The 24,197-nt window shown below is 37.3% G+C and overlaps 1 protein-coding gene across 1 annotated transcript in view; it reads left to right on the top strand.

The window, feature by feature from the left end:
• ephb1 (EPH receptor B1) overlaps positions 1-24,197 on the top strand; it is a 224,723-nt gene that overhangs the window by 60,417 nt on the left and 140,109 nt on the right. Inside the window, exon 2 of the mRNA XM_026207140.1 lies at positions 9,229-9,293. Within this exon, the coding sequence (XP_026062925.1) occupies positions 9,229-9,293 (65 nt within the window). The remainder of the gene's footprint in view (positions 1-9,228; positions 9,294-24,197) is intronic.

The following is a 24,197-nucleotide window of genomic DNA, read 5'->3' as shown; positions in this document are numbered from 1 at the left end:
AGACTATATTGTTTTTACTATATGCTGCATAGTTTGTGTTTATTGTTCATACTCAGATTGAAAATATATTCCTCAGAAGAAGAAAAAAACCTTTTTTTTTGTTTGGTTTTGTTATCAAATAACACTCTTACCATTTTCTTTACTCATTAAATTTTTTTTGGATACATCTCTATTGTTAGTTTTCGAAATAGGCCTGTTTTTTTTTTTACATTAAAGCGCAGATAACAATATTGTAATATATGGCTATAATTTGCTTGGGGAATGGTATATCTAAACAAAATCTGGAAGACACCCAGACACAACTTTCTAAAGAAAAATATCCAAACTTAAGGAGTTTCTGTTTGAGTACACAGTAAAAAAAAAAAAACCCAACTGTTGCTTGCATTTTTCTTAAAATTCTGTAATTTCATTCATTCTTTGAGAAAACAAAAGTAAAATTGAGACTTAAAATTAGTTAAACTTAAACTGTAAGTCCTCCTGTTTAAAATGGTATATGGCACTTGATGCTGACTGCTAGAATAGGTTTGAAAACAAAGAAAAGTGCAGGTGTGTCAGGCGCCCCAAAAATGTTCTAGGTCTTTAAGGGTTAATTAAAAGTGATTATGTTTATTAATTAGGCCTAATATTAACCTTGATAACTGAATGCTCCAAAAGTATATTTTTGATGATTGAATATTATTGTAAAGTGACTTTTAGCTTAAATTGACTTTAGAACTTTGGCCATTTCATCATGTGAGAATTTCATTTTGCTTTTTCTAACTGTTTTTGAAAAAAAGAAAGTATCCTGTGTTTGCAAGAATGTCATATACTGTATCTTTTTTTTGCATCCCTTGTTTTAGAAAGTTATATGAAATCAAATTAAATCATACTAAAGCGACAAGAGTTTAAAAAAAAAAAAATTGTGCAATATGCATGATATTGTTAGTTTACAGATTGAGACTAGTTGACTATGAATATCTAAATAGGATGGGATTGGTGACCTTTAACGGTATAAACACTGTCAGTGTGTTTACACCTTAAAAGGGCACATCGAGTGCACTTGTTAGCACCCTTTTGAACGATGAAATGGCAAATAGGTCACCCTTGCGGTTATACTGTATATGGACTCATTAGAAAAGGAATCACACTTGTAAGACATGATGAGGAAAAAAAAAAAGCATGGAAAGAACAGGTTGGGCGAATAGACACATACAGTAATAGTAGTGGTGTAGAAAATGAAAGGGGGATTATGGGTGAACTAAAGATGGCCATATTCCTCAGCGCTATGTTAATGCATGCAAATGATCTTCGACTGTAAAGAACAAGAGACAGAGCGAGGGGAAAGAAGCGTCTCGGAGGACAGGCCGCTGAGAGGGTACTTTGGCATTCTGCACCTGTTTGGTGAGCTGTGATTGGCCGTTGGGAATCCTCAGGAGGATGTGTTTCCCTGTAGCTGATCAGCTTCCTGTGTTTAGGAGCCGTGTTTGACAAGGTTGAAGTTTGTCCCGCTCTGGAAGCCTGTCTCGCAGAAACAAGTTCATCAGACTTTAGCCCAGGGATGTGAAGAGTCGGATGAGAGCGTGTTCAGTGAACAGATTTCAGGGAGCTTAATAGAATTTCATGGAATTCAATTTGCTCTTTTAAAGCACTTCAGAAACAACTTGTACGTATGAGTTAGTGTTCAGTGTGTGGATCAAGTTCATATTATTCTTACAGCAGGACTTTTCGGTTCTGGACCTCATTAGGGTTAAAAAATATATTGGGACTGTATCATTATAGACTTATAGGCCTATATATACTACGTTCAAAGTCGATTTTAGAAGAAAAAATACAGTAAAATCTCTATATATTTGTTAAAATAGCTGTTTCCTATTGTAATATATGTGTTAAAATTGATTTCATTCCTGTGATGCAATGCTACATTTTGAAAAGCAGTACTGGAGTCTTCAGTGATCCTTCAGAAATCATTCTAAATTCTAATATGCTGATTTGCTACCTCAAGAAAGATTTCTTATTCGCAATACTGAAAACAGTTGTGCTGTTTTTAAAATGTATTTATTTATTTGTTAATTGTGGGAATGTGGTACAGTTTTTCCAGGATTGTCTAAAAAACGATAAAAAAGAAAACTTGAACATTGTGAAAATGTGAAAAAACTTAATTTAAAAAAAGTAAGCCCATTTAAACAACATTTGATCAAATGTATTCATCCTTGCTGAATTAAATATGTCATATTTTGTGGTATTGAAGTATTTTTATACTATTTTATGGTGCATAATTTTCTCGGTTTTTACTTTAGTTGTGTTTGTCATCCATCCACGCTCTTTTGAAGTTGAACTCTAAAAACATTAATAATTTAATAACACTGTTCAATTGTCTTAAAATGAGCATTCGTTTTTTTTTTATACACTACATTATAATGTTGTGGTCGCTTAATTGACTTGTAGCTTTCAAAGGGATTCATTTGAGTTTTTAGTGTTTGAATATGTTTGTTGAATATGTTCAGCTTGAACCTGACTCTACAAAATTGTGTTTTCAAAACAACTTATATGTCTAATGTGCATTAGAAAATCCATGACGGTCATATTTATCCGTTACAAACCCTGACGATTGGAACAATGGCTTCTTACGAAACTGAAATGAACAAGTGTCGTTTAGAAGTAATTAGTGGAAACAAAATGGCTGTGATCCTCTCAAAGAACAGATTTTTCAGTCTTATTGACCTTTGTCTGTTTCGCTCCTTCTGCTTTTTTACAAGAATTCTGATAATAAGCCATTGCTCCACTGTTCATTGTTCTTGAGATTTTTTTTGTTTTTTACATTGACATCGATCAGTTGTAACGTTTCTCTTCTCTCACACTCCTCTTTTCCTTCTCTTTCACACGTACTGATTTCCCCCGTTCTTGGATGTGTGACTCTAACAGCCACCGCTAAGGGTTTCCTCTCATATGTCCCACACACACACAGACGCTCAGATGTGACTCAGGATTCATTTTCACCCCATCAGAGGAAGGGACAGGTGTTGAAGTATCTGATAAGTGTGTGTGGTTTGGTCGTGGCTGATGTGAGACCTGTTTCACCTCTTCTGGCTGTTCCCTAACTAGAGACTGAAGCACACTCACTTTAATATATCTAGAAATGAAACCAGCCTGAGATAAAGTAACAAGCTGTAGATCAGATTTTTTTTTTTCCTAACACGAGTAAATGTCAGAAACTGTCAAAATATTTTCCCTCTCTTTATTGTCGTGTTGGACTGATCTGTTTGATTCATATTAGGGAATTGGTTTGTTTAAAAGGTTGATGTTAATGAACTGGTTTGAGTATCTGTGTGTATTTAGTGTCTTTTTGTAATAAAATATTTAGGCTGTGATAAATGGTGCAGTCCATCAGTTGTTCAGTCACTTTAGTTTTATATATTTGTTTTAAATATTATTATTAATTTTTTTTTTTTTTTTTTTTTTTTTTTTTTTTTTTTACCGCAACCAGCTGAGTCCATAAAAAATATGGGAAAATTAATCAATTTCTCAATATGTTTATTAATTCCTTCATCTTACATACAAGAAAAGGCCAGATTTACTTAAAATTAAATAATTAAATAAATGACGAAATATACAAATAAATTATTAAATATGTAATTAAATATCAAAATGCATAACTTAATGCATTAATAAATATTGATTAATTGATTGATTCATTTATGCATGTATGCAATTATTTAGATATTTAAATATCACATTTCCATTTCATTTTCAATCTAACATGCTGACAACCGTAACCCTAAAAATGAAATGTGAAAAAAAGAAATATTTTTCAATTTGTATTTAATTATTTAATTATGTATGTAACTATATATATATATATATATATATATATATATATATATATATATATATATATATATATATATATATATATATATATATATATATATATATATTTATTATTATTATTATTATTATTATTAAATAATACATTAAAAAAGCCAAATTAAAGCTTTTATGATCACACAAATATATTTTAAAATATTTTTCCAACTTAAGCTTTAGTGTATATTATATATATTTGATAATTCAATAAATTATATGTATACTGTAATTATATAACATTATATATTATATAATTATGTATAACACATTTTTTTTCTAGCTTATAAACTGTATGATCACATATATATTTTAAATAACCGTTTCCCCTTGAAAGCTTTCTTGTAGTTGACCTACAGTATGTTTTTGTTTATTTCTTGTAGTATTATTTTTCAGAAGAGGCGCTTGACTGTCGTTGAACTACTATAAATTTTAAGTAGCTTGTATCATGGCTCACTACAGTTGTAAAGTAGATTCTAGCGCTGTACAAGCGCTGTCAAACTCCCAGGACAGACTTGTTTATGTGTAACCCAGAAACTCTGTGTGCAAGGTTTTGGTCAATATCATTCCACGCTGCTCTGGACATGTTTATGTGGATGTTGCACCTGTGTGTGTGTGTGTGTGTGTGTGTGTGTGTGTGCGCGTCCAGGTGAGCAATTTCATGGTGAGAGCCACAGTATTGATTGGAGAGCAGAGGCCTGCTCAATGTTTAATGTGCTCTTTCTGTACTGGCACTATCCTGCATTAAATATTGAAGTCTTAGCCCTGAACACCTTGTGTAAATAGGACAGGCCAAAAGAGACGGCTGGAGCGCTCCGGGGTCGTGGGTCACTGACCTCACCTGCCAGCAGGTGAATGATGAGGCTGTGTCCGTGGTGAAGGTCATAGCTCTGCTGTCACTGAAGCCGTGGAGCTCTTTATTTAGCCAGCTTTATTTAAGAGCCGTGACATCACTCAGGCTCTCAGGACCAAACTTCTGATTAAAACAGACTCTCTGCTTATTGCACTGCAGCTCGCCAGGTTTTGGGACTGGAGTTCTGCTCGGATTTAATGAAACCAGTGAGCTTCTGCTCTAGGAAAGGTGGCTTTTTCTACAGTACATTCACAAATAACAGAGATATATGTACTGTAATCGTGTCTTAGGGATGGAATGAAGATAAACTGCTAAATGAAGCTCTTAAAGGGATAGTTCACCAAAGAGTCAAAATAAAATAAAATAAAATAAATATTCTGTCATCATTTACCAACCTGTGGCTGTATGACATTTTTTTTCTTTCTTAGAACACAAAAAGTATATTTTGTAAATGTTTGTATACTTTGCACTGCTTATTTAACCAGAAACTGGCCCTTTATGTTATTATTATTATTATTATTATTATTATTATTATTATTATTATTATTATTATTATTATTATTATTATTATTTGTTTATTTAATTTATATTTATTTTATTTTTAATAAAATAAAAATTTTCTATTTTATTTTTAAGTAGTTACATAATCAATTGTATGATAACAAAAATATTTACAAAGATTTTTGTCATTTAAATGCTTTAATGTACTTTTATATTTTTAAAAGGATTGTTATTGTATTACTACATATTATATGTATCTGTTCACGTTTAATACAATAATAATATAATATTTAATAAAATAATATATAAAATTTATGTTTGCTTATGTAATCTAAAACTCAAAAATATTAATAGCACTGTTAAATGTCATCTTTAGCGAGTCTCAGAATAGATTTTCACAAAATTCTTATTCTTACCAAAATAAATTGTACACCGTAGTGTATGCATTTACTTAATAGAATTTATATACATTCTGCTTTTAGTGTTTACTTTATTTCCTTATCAGTTTTCATCTATACGATGAAACTAATATTTTATTAAATTTTTTTATCGTCCAGAAATGTCCTGATTTGATGTCAGTGACTGAAAACACTGTTGGTTTTGCATCATAACCGATTTCGACACGCCAGGTTTCAGCTGAACACGACGGGTGCGGGGAAGGGAAAAGAAAAAAATTTCAGTGAAGCTCTAAAGAAAAAGAGAACAAAAAACAGCAAGCAACCTTGTGTGCAATGACAGAGGTAAAGAGGGTCACCGAGTGTAAATGAGATTGGCTTTACCATTATTCATGAAATATTTGATCTACTCAGTGTGCTCGCACCTTCCCACTCTCTGCTTTCTCTGATGGGCTCCGTTTTGTATCTCTTTGTTAGCGTTTTGCATCCTAACAAGATTCCATGATCCCTTTGTGCCATTATGCTAATTTATTATAGGCCACATGTTGCATATTAATGAGCTGGAAGCTGATATGACCCTCAAAAAGCATTAAGCTCTGAACCAGCGGCCCGTTCCCCTCACACACACCGAACGAGAGTGATTTCTCAGGAGGAGGATGTATCTCCTGAGGGAGGTAATGTACAGAGGTCCGTCTCCTCTGAGACACCAGCTGCTGGAGGAAGCACACAGCCTGTGCTATTTAGAGCAATTGAATTATGCTGTGTGTGTGTTTAATAACAGAGCTGAACCACAATGTGTGTGCTGTATTGTGTTTGTGTGTGTGTCTTCTCAGTTTAGGCATTTAATATCTCCAGTAATCACCCCAAGCCCTGCCCACAGCTGTAAAGAGTGTCTCTGATTGGCTACCAGCTCTGCGCTCTCCCAGTTATGTCATTATCAATGAATGATTGATCTTCTGCTTATTATCTCCAACATATTCAACAGGCTTCATCAATCATCACCGATCAATAACAACAGAATCACTCTTGTTAATGTAACCTTTTTCTCCCAAGTCTCGATTTTGCTGTTCAAATTTCATTTGAAACTTTTTAAGTAACTTGTGACTTTGCTATTTTAATTTATGTTCATTTACATATTTAAGTAGCTTGTGATGATTTTTTCTTTCATTATTATTATTATTATTATTATTATTATTATTTTAAATTAACTTTATTTTTCAAGTAGTTTGAGCTTGCCATTATATTTTAATTGAATTGAATTTAAATATTTGTTTGAGGATGTTTGTGCCTTGTGATTGAGTATTTTATATTTAATGTCTTATTGATATTATTTATTTATTTTTAATTCCTTTTTAGTATGTAGTGGATTGGCATGCTATTAATTTAATATTATTGAAATATATATGTAGCTTTTTTATTTTATTTTTTTAATTTAATTTAATTTAATTTAATTTAATTTAATTTAATTTAATTTAATTTAATTTAATTTAATTTAATTTAATTTAATTTTCATGAAAGTTAGCTCCCTGTGTAAATTGTAATTATAGGTAGGGTTACCTGTTTGACTGAACAATGTTTGTCGTAAAAATTATACTATTAAAATATTAAATACCAGATTTAAAATTGTAATAATATTTCAAAATAACTCCAAATTTTGAGCAGGATTTTTTACTACTGAATAAAATATTCATCACGACTCTCAACTCATCACTGAGTACACTGTGTGGTCTGTTTTAACATTAAACTTGTGCCTTAAAAGATGGAATTTATTTGTTGCCTGCCACTTGGAATCATTGAATATGATTCTAAAAACCCAAGCATGCAGCTCAGGACTGAAAATGTTGACTGCATGCAGAGAATAAACATGGTTAGACAGAGAAATGCTGATTTGAATTGGATTTGTTGTGTTTGAGTAAGTTAACTGGGCATTACCCGCTGCCAGTGACTTAGATAAAAACTTTATGAGACTTATTGATGCTTTCCCGAAGTGTTTGACGATACGCGTTACCATTCATACGAGTGAGTCTGTGTTTTCTAGATCAGCCGGTGTCGAGTTATTGACGCCGTGGAGGAGAGTGTCACGTTATGGCAGAATTATACATCATGTTATGAATCCATCAGCGGGAGGCTCGAGTGCTTGTCATCTGCTTCTCCTCATCTATCTCAAAGAGAGCGAAGCTTTCTTACTTCATCCTCTCTTTCTTCCTCTTGAAATATAGAGAAACGTCAACGGAGAAGACTGTATGATTAACTCCAGAGAGAAGGAGAGGAGAGTGGAAATGACAGTTGGCTTCCTGTGCGTAGCGTCGGATTGTTTAGTGGAAAGAGTGGATATTCTTCATCTTTTCTCTCTCCTGTGACATCAGTCGTTACTTAGAAAGCGGGATGCATGGGGATGCAATTAAGTCACGGTGCGTGTGTAGAAACATTTGTGTGTGACAGACCCAGAGGGTAGGGTGGAAGAGACTGCTGTTGGTTGGTTTAGGAGTTGGATGTAGATCTGTTTACACTGATGTGGTTTGACTTCAGAAACTTGTTGTGGTACTTTAACGATGTCATAGTGCAGGAAGCAGAACTGAAGTTAGCGTCATCGGACTGACATGCAGTTTATTTTTCAGAGCCGTTACTCATTATTGCAAAAAGAAGCATAAAACAATATTGCAGGCTGAATACAAATTGGTTACTCAATGAATGACGCGATTAAAGAAAGTGTTTGGACGATTTTAAATTTAGATTTTCTTACATATGAACTGCTGTGTAGTGTACCTCTTGGAAAGAGAATTTGATGCTAATATTTGTAGTATATCTATCTACTCTTAAATGATCAGATTTGAGAATATTCATTTAGTTACAATTATGGAATAGTTCATTATTTAAAAGGAAGAAAAAAGCGTTGATGTTGCGCATTTAGCTTTTATGGCAAGGAGAAATTGGAGACGAGAAGAAAGACCGAAAATCATAATGAAATGAAGAAACTATTAAAATAATTAAATGTATTTATTTACTTATTTAGTTTGAATAAGTAAATAAATACATTTTATTTTTATTGTAAAAAAAATGCATTTTGTGTGGATCCCATGAATGTTCTATGATGTTAAATTATATTTATTTCTTTATTTGTTTTGAAAAAAAAAATCTGACATCGGCTGTTCCATTTATAATTTTTTTGCACATACTGTAGGTATGAGGGACACAAATGGCATCTGTTTTGTTGAATTTTGTGTTTTGCTGGTTTGATGTTATCTTTGATGGTCATTGATATTAAAGTCAGGTATCCATCCAGGTTCTCTATCGCTTTCAACCATCTTATCAGTGTTTGGTGGAGTGTGTGTATGTGGATTATTCTCCCGCCTGGTCAAAGATATCTCCATTGATAAGGTCAGACAAGAGCTGACCACTTTAAGGACACAGACAGCTTATCCTATATCCATCTTCAGAAACACAGGGCCACTGCGGTGCAAAAGTGGCTTGGGCAGAGAGTTTGAATTCTAGAGCAATGCTTTTCATTCCTGCCCTCTATTATGCATTCCTCCCTTATCTGAAACACCCAGCTCAGTTAAGATATCACAGTTCGAAATGAACACCTGCAACATACATTTTCCTGATTCCTCATAAAACTTTGTTTTGTGTGCTTTTCAGAAACATTAATGGACACCCGGACCGCCACAGCAGAGCTCGGGTGGACGGCATACCCTTCATCAGGGGTGAGTGTGTGTGTGTGTGTGTGTGTGTGTGTTTGCATCAACACATGACCTGCAGAACTGCTCAAACTGTGTTAAAACACTTACTGTGTGTCTTTGATTTCTAGAAAAGCACTTTAAACTGAAACCTCCTTCTTTTCACCCTTCAGCAACAGATTACTAGAGAAAGAGACTGAATGCTTTCAGATTAGCTTTAAAATACACCGTAAAATATGTTTGTACTATGGCTGCTGTGTCTGAATGCTGAAATTAAGAGATCAACGTCGCACACAAGCACACACATCTTTATCTCCCTACCAAAAGGCACAAAGCAAAACCCTTGTTGCAATCTGCATGCGCATTTCACTCTGCACATTTAGAAGGACTTAATGACATAATGTGTCCACTTAAAGGAAAGAAAAACACCTCTGAATTGGTCTAAATGTGGTCCGGAGGACAGCAGGCTTCTGTAATGACAGTCGCAGCACTGCTCAACCTGCAGAGAAATATAAAGCTCTCATTGAACCCTCAATAAGGGCACAAGAGACTGTGTGCTGTCGCAGTGTTTTCCATTCCTCACTGAGCGTCTGTGGAAAGTCATACATGGGTGCTTGTTCGTTCTCTTGATGTTGTGAAATAGAAACGTCTGTTAGCCTGAGAGCACAGCGACTTGGTGATATTTTTTCAGTGTGAGCAAGTTTTTTCAGTATAATCTGTGTGGCCCCTCCCACACTGAAGTCTAGTTGGACTAAAACATTCAGTTCATGTTACTACCCAACTTTAAAACAGATTCTGACGCTCTGTGATTGTTTTCGTAACTTTCTTAATCAAGTGTAAATTAGCCATTTATTTAGTCTTAATCAATTGTAAATGAAATTGTAAATTAAAATGAAGTCAATTAAATTGTATATTAAAAATAAATCTGATTTCTGAAAGTTTGTTGCTTAAAGATGTATTTTAATTAGATTTTGCTAACTAGTAACAATAACTGGAGTGCGCTATGTTATAGGAATAAAATATTTCTATGATATCCCAGAAGCCTCTCTCTCTGTGTCTCTCTCTGTCTGTCCATTTGACCAGCTGTGCTTTAAAATTAATAATAAAAGTATCAACAGAAACCCACGCGGGCGTATGACACACACGTCTGACAGTGATGGACAGGAAATGTAGCGAGAGGAAATCTATTAGCTCGTCATGCTACAGACAGACATATTCCTCTCTCTAATGAGTGTGGTTTGCTGAGGCAAGCGCTCCCATTACTACTGCTCAAGCTGAAGGATTCAACAAACACCAAGTGTTAAACTTTGTCACTTAGTGGTGGAATGTTTTTCATGGACAAGTATAGATAGTAGTATAGATATTAGATACTGTACAGTTTTATTTGATTTATTATAAGTGTCCTTTTGAGGTGTCTTTCATGGACAAGCACAGTTTAAATAAATGAAATAAGTACCGTATTTTCCGGACTATAAGTCACACTTTTTTCATAGTTTGGCTGGTCCTGCGACTTATAGTCAGGTGCGGCTTATTTATCAAAATTAATTTGACATGAACCAAGAGAAATGAACCAAGAGAAAACATTACCATCTACAGCAGCGAGAGGACGCTCTATGGTGCTCAGTGCTCCTGTAGTCTACACTGAAGACATAGAGCGCCCTCTCGCGGCTGTAGACGGTAATGTTTTATATTGGTTCTTGGGTCTAAATAAATGTGACTTATAGTCCGGTGTGACTTTTATATGTTTTTTATATATGACGTATTTTTGGACTGATGCGACTTATACTCAGGTGCGACTTATAGTCCGAAAAATATGGTAAATAAATACATTTAATTTAATTTATTTAATTTTATATATTTTTTATATTTCATTTTATTAATTAAATTTTTCTATTACCTTTGTTGCTTCATGGTGATGTTTTTATGGATAATGACTACTCACATTTATTTATTTGTTTACATAAATTACATTATATTTGTTTATTTTTTTCCATTAACTTTATCACTTGGTGGTGACATTTTGGCCATGGATAAACACCACTTACATTTATTACAGATAATATATATTATTATACTCATTTTATTTATTTATTTATTTAAACTTTGTCACTTCGTGGTGGCATATTTTCAATGGATAAACACCGCTCACATTTATTTATTTAAAAAATAGTTTATATTATTTGTTTTTATTTATATAAATAATTTAAATAAATTATATAATATATTTTATTTATTTATTTATTTATTTATTTAATATATTTATATATATTTTTTATGTAATTGTATTTGTTTATTTTTTCTAGTAAGTTTTTCACTTTATGGTGGTATGTTTCCACTTACATTTATTTCAGATAATGTATATTATTATAGTAATTTTATTTATTTATTAATTGCTTATTCATTCATTCATTCATTCATTCGGTATTATAGTTCTTTTCTGGGATCAGTTTTTCCTCTCTATTGCACTATTTACTGTGAAATATTTTGTTTTGCTGAATGGAGTGGTTTTGTCTCTCTCCACTTCTTTTGCGTTTTCTTCCTCTTATCTCTTTTCTGCTCACTTCATTCTCTCTTTTGGGTCACATGTGGAGGTTTAACCCTACTCGTCCTTCACACGCACTATTGATTGCGTTCACAATTCATTCACACCATTTGGCGAATTCTCACAGCTGCCCCTCCAGCGCACCCACATCCGTCTTTCTTTAATATGTCTAGCTTTCCATTAGCCCCCCTCTCCTTTTCTCCTAAAGAAATCCCTAAAATCCCCAAATCCTCGCAGACCTCATCCGGCCACTCCTGCTAAAAAGGCTCACGCACGCATCTTGAGCTCGAATGGCCGATTGTTCCCCTCTGTCTCTGCGATTAACTGTCACGCCTGCCTGCCCTGTCCCTCACCCAGAGGTCAGAGGTCGGCTGCTTCTTCAGCAGCCCATATTTAATTCATCATCCCAGTCTGTGTATGTGTGCATGTAATGCTCTCTGGAGACTTAGAGATGTGCTCTTGATTATACAAAGTATGTGCTATGCCATGATTCCCCTTTCTGCTGTCACAGCAGTCGTACTTTAGCATGTGTGATCGTATTGATCGTGTGGTCTCTGGGTGATTTAGAAGGGAAAGCGGACACTTGGTCCATATGAATCTGAATTAATTATAAGGGCTGTGTCATGTGAGAGACTCTTAATTGTCACTTTGATATGGCCTTAATTTTTGCACCCTAATGCAACAAGAGCAGTACCACTGGGTGTTTATGACTGCTGCATATAAACATGGTAAACATATTTAACTGAGTGTGTTTGTATCCTTAACCTACAAACCTAAAAAACTCCCCAAGATGCCTTGTACTAGAGCATCATTATTACATTAGCTTAAAAAAACTACAAACTTTTAGCTTAAACATCAGAAAGGAGCTCAACCCCCGGTGCAGTTTTTTTTTTTTCTTTTATTTTAATGAAATTAATATACTGCATTTTAGTTGTATTTAAATTGTGTAACTTTAGGGATTTTTTTTAATCATTCTTAATTATGTTTATGGAGTAGTTATAATCAAATTATTACCTGTTAATTAGCATAGACCTGAAAATGACCTGTTAAGTGTCTTTTAAAGAAGACACTTAACAAATTATTGCTGAAGTGGGGAAAATAGGAAAATAGAAAATTAAAGCCATACATCTAAACAAGCTGTGTTCCAAATTTGAAGTTGATATTTAAAAAATGAGCTTTCAGTAAGATTTTGTTTGGGTACAGCTGCAAACGTCTTCACTAGATGAAATATGTTTTCCTTTTGTTTCCAATGCAGACATTTTTGACCACTGGTGCCCAGTGTACCAAGACTGCTTTTTCATTCTTTCCCAGGACCATTTATCACAGTAAAATGTGTATTATTATAAAAGTTTTGCTGTCACTTTTGATGTATTTTATGTGTTTTTGGAGCTCTACTTTTTTTCCCATCAATTGAACACCAAAAGACAATGTTTATAACTCAACTTTTGGTCATTTTTGGAACTTGACAGCTTCCATGCTTTCATTGAATGAAAAAAAAAAGTTGACTCATGATTCCCTTCAGTGGTTTCTCTGGATGCACCAATTGAGATGCCTGCTCTGCAGTAAAAAGTCTTTCTGTGTGTGTGTGTATATATGTGTGTGTGAGAGAGAGGTAGATTAAAAAAGGCCTTAATTGAAGTCTACCCGGTCTTTTTGCTCTTCTGTTCTTTTGAAAGCAATTTAGCCCTCCATCCTTCTCTCTGACAAGCTAAACAAGGACGGTCACTATCTTGTGCTGTTTTGTCTCAGCTCAATCACAGCCGTCTATGTGCCTGCAGCTTCTCAGATGCCCTTTGTTCCATTCCCTCTTTATTCATCTTTCATTTTACCCTCTCTTTTTTCATCTCACCCACTCATTCTTGCTTTGGGAAGTCTGTTGCTTGGCCCTACACTGCAAAGAAACATTTTCTTAAATGTGTTTTTTTTTTTCAGTTAGAATAAAACTAAATTGTATTTGTATACACTCTTATTAGAAAGATTTGCCAGTATATTGTTATTTGAAATGCTCACTAAGTCTGCATTTATTCATCAAATCAAAAAATACAGTATAACTTCCAATTTGAATACATTTTAAAATGTAATTTATTCCTGTGAAGCAAAGCAGAATTTTTAGCATCCTTACTCCAGTGTGACATGACCTTTAGAAATAATTCTAATATGATTTGCTGCTAAAGAAACATTTATTATAAACTTTGAAAACTGTTTTTGCTACTTAATATTTTTGTGGAAACCATGATACATTTCTTATTTCAGTATTTTTGATGAATAGAAAGGAACAGCATTTATTTGAAATGGAAATAATTTGTAAAATTGTCAGTGTATTTATGCATACTTACTAAAAAAAAAATAATAAAAAAAAATAATAATAATAATAATAATACAAATGATAAATTAAATAAAGAAACATATTGGCCACAGACTTTAAAACATTAGTGTAGTAAATTGGATGTACAATATGTAGATGTATGTAGCACTGTGCTGCATGTTATAATATTGTTATTTCTATATGACCTGACCTGCTATATGTGCCACATTTCCACCTCATTAATGAATGTGCAGCCAGAGATTCATTCAGCAGTTAAGCCAGAAGAACTCGCTGTAGCTGCAGACGCCATCTGTCTGTTGAAGAATCAGATTTGAGATGTGAAGTCCAGACGTTTTATTGATGTCTAAGAGCAGATATTGTACAGACGCAGCATATTTCCTTAGGGACATCCTGCTCTGTCTGTAGAAAAAGGCAAAAAAAAAACAAACTGGGGGACACACGTATGGTCTGGATATATTTCATCTGTGTTCATTTTCTCCACCATCTCCACATAAGGTTTTCCACGTTCAAGAGAAGTGGTTTTTATATTAAAAAAAAAAAAAAAAAAAAAACTAGAAATTCCTTAATTTATTGATGGATACTGTACCTTTAAATTTAAATAATTAGGTTAAATTAATATATATATACAGTACAGACCAAAAGTTTGGACACACCTTCTCATTCAAAGAGTTTTCTTTATTTTCATGACTATGAAAATTGTAGAGTCACACTGAAGGCATCAAGGGCTATTTGACCAAGAAGGAGAGTGATGGGGTGCTGCGCCAGATGACCTGGCCTCTACAGTCACCGGACCTGAACCCAATCCAGATGGTTTAGGGGTGAGCTGGACCGCAGACAGAAGGCAAAATGGCCAACAAGTTCCAGTCAGAAAATGTAAAAATCTAGAATTTTTAATGTTGTCAGTGTGGACTCATGGTTTATTTTAGGATGAACTCAAGGTTAAGTGTAGTTTTGCACCAAATTATCAAGAGGAAAAGCTAGAGAGTAGGTGGCACTCATGTACACTGTCGTATCTACTTTTACTCTACTGTTCTCCAAAGAGCGATGGCCCACACCATTGCTACATAAAGTGCTATCCCCTCGAACACTTCAGGGTGCAGTACGCGTATGTGTTTTAAAGTGATTTTTCAGTGTTAAGTGCTTTGGGTCACTTAAGAACACAAATGGACCAGAGTGTGCGTTTGTGAAGTCTGCTGCCGATGGACTTGTTGTGAGTTAACACTTAGTGACAAGTGGCAGCGCGCACAGGCTTTCCCCTTCTCTGTGAGAATAGATGTTCCCACTGCATTTTCTGCCTTCAGATCACTTAAGTGGATGAACACGAGAATATCTGCCCTTCTTTCTTGTATATTTAATGTCTTGGTCTCCTTTATACTTAGTAACAGCTCTACGTATACACACTACTCAGCCAAGCCCACTTTGAGGAGGTGATTTAAGGCGTGTCATGTCCTGTCCTAAAAAACAAGACAAGTTTTTCCATAGAGTGTCGCGCTGTGTCTAGTTTCACAGAGCTAAACTTTTGACTGCTGCCATAAACACTGGTCCACTTTGCAGTTTATAAGAACCGACGTGAACAGTAAGGGGGCTTTCACATTTGGTTCACTTGCCCAGTTCCTAACCTGAGTTCGATTGCTCCCCACTCTCCCTTCCCCCATTGGACTGCGTTCATATAATTTAATTTGGGTCTGAACCGTGATTCGTTTGCATCATCAAGCCAGCAGCTGTTTACCCAGTTGCTTGGTAACGGAGCAGGAGAAGGCGGCAAATGCATAACATTCCTTTCTGCACTTTTATATATTTACATTTTTGAACCATTCTTTTTGTTCATAAAGCTTCTTACAAATGTACTGAAAAAGATCTAACGAATGCTGAAGGTGAAAATAAATGAGATATACAGCTCTCTATTTGTAGTCCGTCAGTTACGCTCATCAGGAAGGTGATTGAAACAAACAAAAAAAAAAAAAATTTTTATCAAATAATACGTCATAAATAGAGGTTCACTTCAGTGATTTGGTACGATTGCATTCACATCGACAGCGAACCATATCGGAGTTCACATGTACCCCGAACCCCAGACCACCCTTTTTAAGCGGACTCGGGTATGGTTCGCGGGATACACACCTGAGTGTGGAAGACAGCTTTCACATCATCCAAATGAACCGAACTCTGACTGACATCAGTCAAACCCGGGTGCACTCCAAAAGTGCTAGTGTGAAAGCATCCTAAGAGTGTCAGGTATGGTGGTAAGGGAGGAACTCAGGTGCAGACAGGGATTCTCAAACAAAGGGTTTATTACAAAAAAGGGAAAACAAAACCCACGAGGGGGAAAACAACAGCTAGGGCAGGAACTAAACAACTTAACAGGGCAGGATTGATAAGACAAACAAACTCTTGACACTAACTACAAACACTCACGGTAATACAAGGACTTCAGAGGGTACAGCACAATCTCACACACGATCACATAAGTAGAACACATCTGAGAAACACATAAGTAACACAATGAACCGACGCAAGACAGAGCACACTAGGAGATCTAAATAGGGGGAACAATTAAGACACGACAGGTGACACAGATAGGGCAATCACGACACGACTAGGATAACAAGGGGGGCGGGGCAAGGGAACGAGACAACACAAGCACATGGCCCAAAGACAAGGCCATGCGCTTGTACACAAAACAAGGGTCTGTCATGATCCTGCCTCAAGACTAGGAAAAATCAAGGACACGAGGGCAGGATCATGACAGAACCCCTCCCTTAAGGAGCGGCTTCCAGACGCTCCTCAAGGGAACATCAAACACGGGACATGACTGACATGACAGACTGGGACACAGACACAAACCAACAAGACATGACTAATAATAACAAAGGCAAACATGAAAACACAATGGCAGGGTTAGGGTGACATAACAAAAAAAACAAACAGGGAAGGGGAGGGGGCGGGACCACAAAGTTCATGGGGGACAGACCAGGGCGGGGGGGTGGGGTAGGAATCTTAGGAGGACAGGACGAAGGCTGACGTCGGGGGGTACGGGCAGGTCTGGGTGGTGAGGGGCGGGGAGGGGTCTCAGGACAACTGACAGGGGACATGACAGGAGCAGACAAGGGACGCGGGGCAACACTTACGGAACGCGGGGCAAGACTTACAGGACACGGGGAGACGACAGCTGGACACGGGGGAACAACATCTACTGGACACGGGGGGACAACATCTACTGGACACGGGGGGACAACATCTACTGGACACGGGGGGACCACAGGACACGGGGGGACATTAACGGGACACGGGGCCACATCAACAGGACACGGGGCCACATCAACAGGACACGGGGCCACATCAACAGGACACGGGGCCACATCAACAGGACACGGGGAGACAACGGCTGGACATTTGGGACTTCTGGGGACAGGGTCAGGGGACAAGACAGGACTGACGGGGATTTCTAAAATTTGGACAAGACGGGACAAATAATCAGAAAATGCTTTAGCAGCTAGGACAATTGGCATCTCCTTATGAGATGAAACCGACTGTACAAGAGTCTTTGCTGCAGAGTCGGCCGCGGCTCTCTCCTCCGCTCTCACGACTGCCGACTTGCATACAGCTTTCTTTCCCGGCTCGGGCACGCTAGCGCTCACCGCTGCTGACTCGGACACGCTCACTGCTGCTGGCTCGGGCACGCTCACTGCTGCTGGCTCGGGCACGCCAGCGCTCTCCGCTGCTGGCTCGGGCAAGCTCACCGCTGCTGGGTCGGGCACGCCAGCGCTCACCGCTGCTGGCACGGGCACGCCAGCGCTCTCCGCTGATGGCACGGGCACGCCCACCGCTGCTGGTACGGGCACGCCAGTGCTCTCCGCTGCTGGCACGGGCACGCCAGCGCTCTCCGCTGCTGGCACGGGAGGAAACGGGGTCACAGGACCGGCAGGCCCCCTCTTCCTCCTCTTCCTCCTTGGGCGCGGTGCAGAGACCACAGCTGGGTCAGAGGCGGGTTGGGGGAGTTCGGTCTCTGGCAGGGCTGACTCCGACGATTCCGAGGCAGACTCCCACGATAACCGTCTCCCTCGCTTCCCGGGGAGACCGACGGGTGTGGGAGGCACCTCAGGACTCGGTGAGGGATGTGCCTGATCCCCCAGAGTGGCCACGGCCAGGATACGACCCTCTGGAACCGTTGGCAGCTGGGTAGGTGGGGACCTCTGGGGCTCCTCCTCTCGCCCGCTCGCTCCGGAACGACCTCCCCTGGTCCCCCGGAACACCACAAGGCGAGAGCCCTCAAAACAATCTCGCTGGCTGGCTGATGCCATCCAGCATTGCCTCCTGTCTGCTGAGTTCCTTGGTGGTCGGTTCATTCTGTCAGGTATGGTGGTAAGGGAGGAACTCAGGTGCAGACAGGGATTCTCAAACAAAGGGTTTATTACAAAAAAGGGAAAACAAAACCCACGAGGGGGAAAACAACAGCTAGGGCAGGAACTAAACAACTTAACAGGGCAGGATTGATAAGACAAACAAACTCTTGACACTAACTACAAACACTCACGGTAATACAAGGACTTCAGAGGGTACAGCACAATCTCACACACGATCACATAAGTAGAACACATCTGAGAAACACATAAGTAACACAATGAACCGACGCAAGACAGAGCACACTAGGAGATCTAAATAGGGGGAACAATTAAGACACGACAGGTGACACAGATAGGGCAATCACGACACGACTAGGATAACAAGGGGGGCGGGGCAAGGGAACGAGACAACACAAGCACATGGCCCAAAGACAAGGCCATGCGCTTGTACACAAAACAAGGGTCTGTCATGATCCTGCCTCAAGACTAGGAAAAATCAAGGACACGAGGGCAGGATCATGACAAAGAGATGTAATATAATGTGAACAGGAGCTACTTGTTTCTTGCTGTAATGCTACTTAAAGACTCTGCATTTACTGAATAGTTCCTCAGAAGGGGTTATTGCATGCAATGTTACTGCAGGGTTTTGAAGGTCTTCTACTGACCTTATGGCAACTTTTGAAGCCATAATGGCGAAAATCTTAAAGTTAAGAAAAAGTAAGATTTCCTAAGTGCATTTCTAGAGGAATTCCTAAAAAATTTCATGATGGCAGGTCAGGCTGAAGACTCAAAAACATAATAAAAAATATAATCTGCCTGCTGATTACCAGAATAATTATCATTAGCACAACAACCCAGTAATTTCATTAAAAATTTTACCTTTTTGGATTTAAGACAAGTTGAAGGTTATCCTTACCAAAATTTTTAAGAAGATTATTTTCAAAAAATTTAATTCTTCTGAAGAAAAAAACAAACACAGAAAAATCAAGCAAAGAAAATAGTAGCCATTTGGTTTGGGACAATTTTTAATATAACTGAAAGAAGAAAGTCATATACACCTAGGATGGCTTGAGGATGAGTAAATAACAGGCTAATTTTCATTTTTGGGTGAACTAACCCTTTAAGTACAATATTCACACTTTGTTTTTAAGGTCATTAACCGTCATTGTTTTAACCGACATGTCAAACAGCCAATTGCAGTTTGCTTCATTCATCGTCACGTTTCGAGGCGTGGAAATGTCGCCACAATAACAGACCGGTGTGTAAAACTCTCTGACATATTTAAAAGATTTCATGCTGCAAACTTTAAATATTTCACATACTTTTTGAAAATCCAGTGTTTAGTTGATCCTGATGGTATCTTTATTTCCAGGTGGAACTTTGAAGAATGCGACACACACGTCTTGCGGAAATCCTGTAGAATATAACCAATCCAATGACGACTTCGACACTCCTGAAGTGTTTCCACTTTTGTGTCCCATATGCATCAGACGTTTAGCCAACAGTCTGTGAGCATGACGTCTGAGGCTGAGACTAACGAACCATTAACTACTGTATGACTTTTGTCTCAAACTCCTAATTTACTCCTTATTAATAGATAGTAAGGTAGTTGTTAAAGGGTTAGTTCATCCAAAAATGTAGATTATGTCATTAATGACAGCAGCGTTGTACATCAACAGTCGCGCTTATAACAGACCTTGAAATGAACTAAATGCTGAATAAAGTCGTAAATTTTTGGACCAAATTGTATTTTTGATGCTTCAGCTGGCCCTCTGATGTAGGGCTGTCAACGAATATTCTAAATTCGAATAGTTAAAAAAAAAAAGAATTTCGAAGGTGAAAATTTATATTCGAATAAAAAATTTTTTTGAAAAAAAGGCCCGCTGTAGTAGAGGCGTGGTTGTTTGCTTGGCGAGTGGGCGCGCAAGCGCACCTGAGGGTTCAGTGACAGGTCACAGCCTCACAGTAGTCGCACTGTCTGGCAGAGCATAACTGCTGAAAGTTGACGCCTCTTCATGGAAGATGCCAGCAAGTGCAGAGGCCAACTCGACCGCAGCAGAGAAAATTAGATAAAATTGTTGACCCGCGAGATAAAGTTGTATGCAAGCTATTTAAGATACAGTTAGCATACCATTTGACCACTAGCACCATGAGGTCACATCTCAAAAATGTGCACCCGAATGAGCATGGCATAATGTGTGGAACTCCAGCTAAACAGTCACGTCTTGACACTTAACGTTACTTTGTATCGCCTGCTGCAAGCTCTTTGTCTGCAACACGACAAGAGGCCATAACGGATAAAATAATTTTGTTCATTGTAAGGACATGAGACCGATCAGTGTCCTGGATGGGGCACGCTTCGGGGAGTTCTGTCAAGCAATGGATCCGAGGTTTGATTATTTATCGTTTCATGTCAAGGAAAAGTTCCATGTTTACCACAGCACAGCACAGCTCGCTCGGAGCGTTCAATGTCAGTTCTATATGCTGTAAAATTTCAATTATTATAATTATTTTAATATTTGTTTCAATCACTGAATGAAGCCTGCTATATTTGGGACAACAGTCGCGACCTTAAATTGCTTGCACAAAAATGTGTTTGTTCATTTATACCGTTATGCGCAGAGAACGTGAGGGTTAGAGAGCGTAAGGTCTGCAGTCTTGGCCATTAGTTGATTTCCTTGTTTTTGTGTAGGTAATACGTTGTCATATATGTTTAAACTTAAATAGACTTATCTATACAAGTAGTTATGTCTCTTTGTATTATTTCGTCCTGTTATTGATGTAATGCGCGTCATTGACAACATGCGCAACCAGATGTTCGAATAGTTCAAATATTCGTGTGTTTTTTAGAGGGAATATTCGAATGTCATTTTTGAGCAATTTTGACAGCCCTACTCTGATGTCACATGGACTACTTTGAAAATGTTTTTATGAGGGACAGAAAGCTCTCGGACTAAATCTAAAATATCTCAAACTATGTTCTGAAGATTAACGGAGGTCTTACAGGTTTGGAATGACATGAGGGTGAGTCATTAATGACATAATTTTTGGATGAACTAACCCTTTAAGTTTAGGTACTGGGTAAGATTAGGGATGTAGAATACGGTCATGCAGCATGTGCTTTATAAGTACTAATATACTATATAAGTTAATAATAGGCATGTTAATAAGCATCTAGTTAATAGAGAGAATTGGTCCCTATACTAAAGTGTTGCCAGAACCATTATATTCTTACAAATATTTCATGAATTCGGACCCAGAATTTAATGTGTTTTTGTGGTTGATATAAATCTTGTATATTGTGTTTTGCAGTCAGATTCTTAAATTGAGTCGAGATTATCTTTTCTCTTTCTTTCATTCTTTCTTTCTTTCTTTCTTTTTTTTGATAGAATATGTGTAAACTTTAGAGGCCAGATTTTGTTATCTTTTCTTCTTACATGACTTTAGATAATACAATCTACCCAAAAGAACCATTGGTTGCCTCAGTAACAGAACGGAGGGTCTCATTCTGTTGGTGTTGAGTTTTCAGATTTATTCAGATATTTTTTTTCTTCTGAACTTTATTACATGAACTCAGGTTTAATTTGTGGTAAAACCTGTTCAGCAGATTTTTTAACAGATGATATTCACAACCCAAAATATGGCACTCTTACGTTAATTACCATATTTATATCCCTTCTGCAAATGTTTCCCACACGGTCAATGTAGTCAATGTGAAAAACTAACAGATTCCATGTGGGCAAGGGTCATTTTGCTTTTAGAGAAGAGGGAACGTGTTTAGTTGCCTCTAATTACACCAAAACATTATTTAAGCAGGAAAATAAAGCTAAATGCCAAAGTCTGTCTGAATTCAAAATAGCACTAGGCTAGGTCTGTGGCTTTTAAAGAGGCGTGGCCTACTGGATAGATGCTTGTAAGGGGCATGCTCTAACATTTATGTCTCTAAGGGGGTGTGGTTTAAGTGCAGGATGCTCCTAGAGGGGGGTGGTCTACATGAGAGGCGTGGCCTACTGTAGCATTTTGGCTATTTATTAATACATATTAATGCATTTATTTTGGTTGTTTATAAGCACACATTAATGCCTTATTCTGCATCACTAAATTCTATATCCCTTAACCTTAACCTAAACACAACTACATTACTAACTATCAATAAGCAGCAATAATAATAAGCAGAAAAAGTATTTAGTCTAATGTGTTACCGAAATTTACGGGCAATTTCTGAGTTAAAATGGTTTCTACATTAAATTTATCATAAAATGACTTTCTATTTGCATGCTGTCTTTATCACACAAGCATCACATATTTTATGTAAATTTTAGATTTTGGGCTTTTGATAATAACCATAGCATTTCTTTTAGCAAAAAAAAAAAACCTCAGGTAATCCGTTTGCTTTCCTGCGTTTTTTTTTTTTTTTTTTTTTGTATTAAAGATAATGAAAGTAACGGCACTGAAGTTTTTTTTGTATGTGTGTGAATTATGAACATTGAAATTTTGCAGATCTTTCTGCAGCCCACATGTTCATGAAGGCTGTTTGAGGAACAGGAAGTTGTGCTATTATTACCTTGAGAGTTCAATCTCATAGTACAGAGGACCTTGGCTCAGTGCTTACCTTTCGAGGCCGTTTGCAGTTTCTCTTTCTGTCGTACAGAACATTTGGTTGCTCTAATAAAACTGAACAGCCTTGGATTTGCTCAAGATCACTCAGGGTCTCTGTAACCATCACAGCTGCTTTATTGAGCTTCAGAGGTTGCGGCTGATGACCATCTGGATAAGATATTTTACTTTTGGAGGTGTGTTAGGGATCCAAGTGAGAAATATTTCCAATAATTTTTGTCTTTTTTTATTTGGACAGTCCTGTCTCTTTCTCTCTCTCAGCAGGAGACCAATATGATGGATGGCTGTTTATGACTGCCATCATGTTGGAGTCCTAACATGCAGTAGGCACTGGGTTGTTGGGCAAAACTCTCTCTCTTTGTAACTCATAGTCATTAACACAATACATTAAGCGCTAAACCACCCCCTGTCTCAATCTTTTATGCTGCTGTGTAACATGATAAACCAAATATGACACATTTTTACAGCGTATATAGTTCTCATGTGGGGGTCAGTCAGCAAATCTTTAAGAATAAGAAGCTTGTCATGAGGTATTTGCTTCACGTAGAGACGTCGACTTGGTGATCCATACATTGTAAGAGGTGTCTTAAAATGTCTTACTCTTTTAGACTAAGAAGTCATCTTTGGGGTGAATTTCCAGGCCATAAGCTGTTAGAATAGCCATACAACTATATTAGAGGGAGGTTGAGAGCCAGAGATCAGTGTTTATGGTGAACTTGATTCGAGGGGTAATTATGTTCTTCCATTCATATAGGTTAGGTCTCTCTACTGCCCCTGCTAACCCTGTTCTCACTTCTGAATTATTCAGCTTAAGAACACTCTTAACCCACACACATATGTGCAACGGAACCAAAATATACCCAGCTGCACATAAAGGGCTATTTAAAGCCTTGTCATAGATGGGAAATGGATGTTGGGATCCTGGAGAGTTCCATTATTGCTGCGGTGACGGATGATGGAATACCTTTGTTTTGCTTCTGCTTTTTCTTTTCCTCCTTTTTTGGTTTAAATCTCATGTGCCGTTCTGAAAATGACAAGGTTGGAGGCCTAGCGGTTAGTGCTTGTTCTTTGACGTGTCGAGTCATGGTTATCAAATGGGAAAT

The sequence above is a fragment of the Carassius auratus genome, chromosome 27 (genome assembly GCF_003368295.1).
Source record: "Carassius auratus strain Wakin chromosome 27, ASM336829v1, whole genome shotgun sequence".
In the NCBI taxonomy this organism is placed as follows: Eukaryota; Metazoa; Chordata; class Actinopteri; order Cypriniformes; family Cyprinidae; genus Carassius; species Carassius auratus.
Note: the sequence above shows the minus strand (reverse complement) of the source record. Positions and strands in the feature narration are given on the sequence as shown.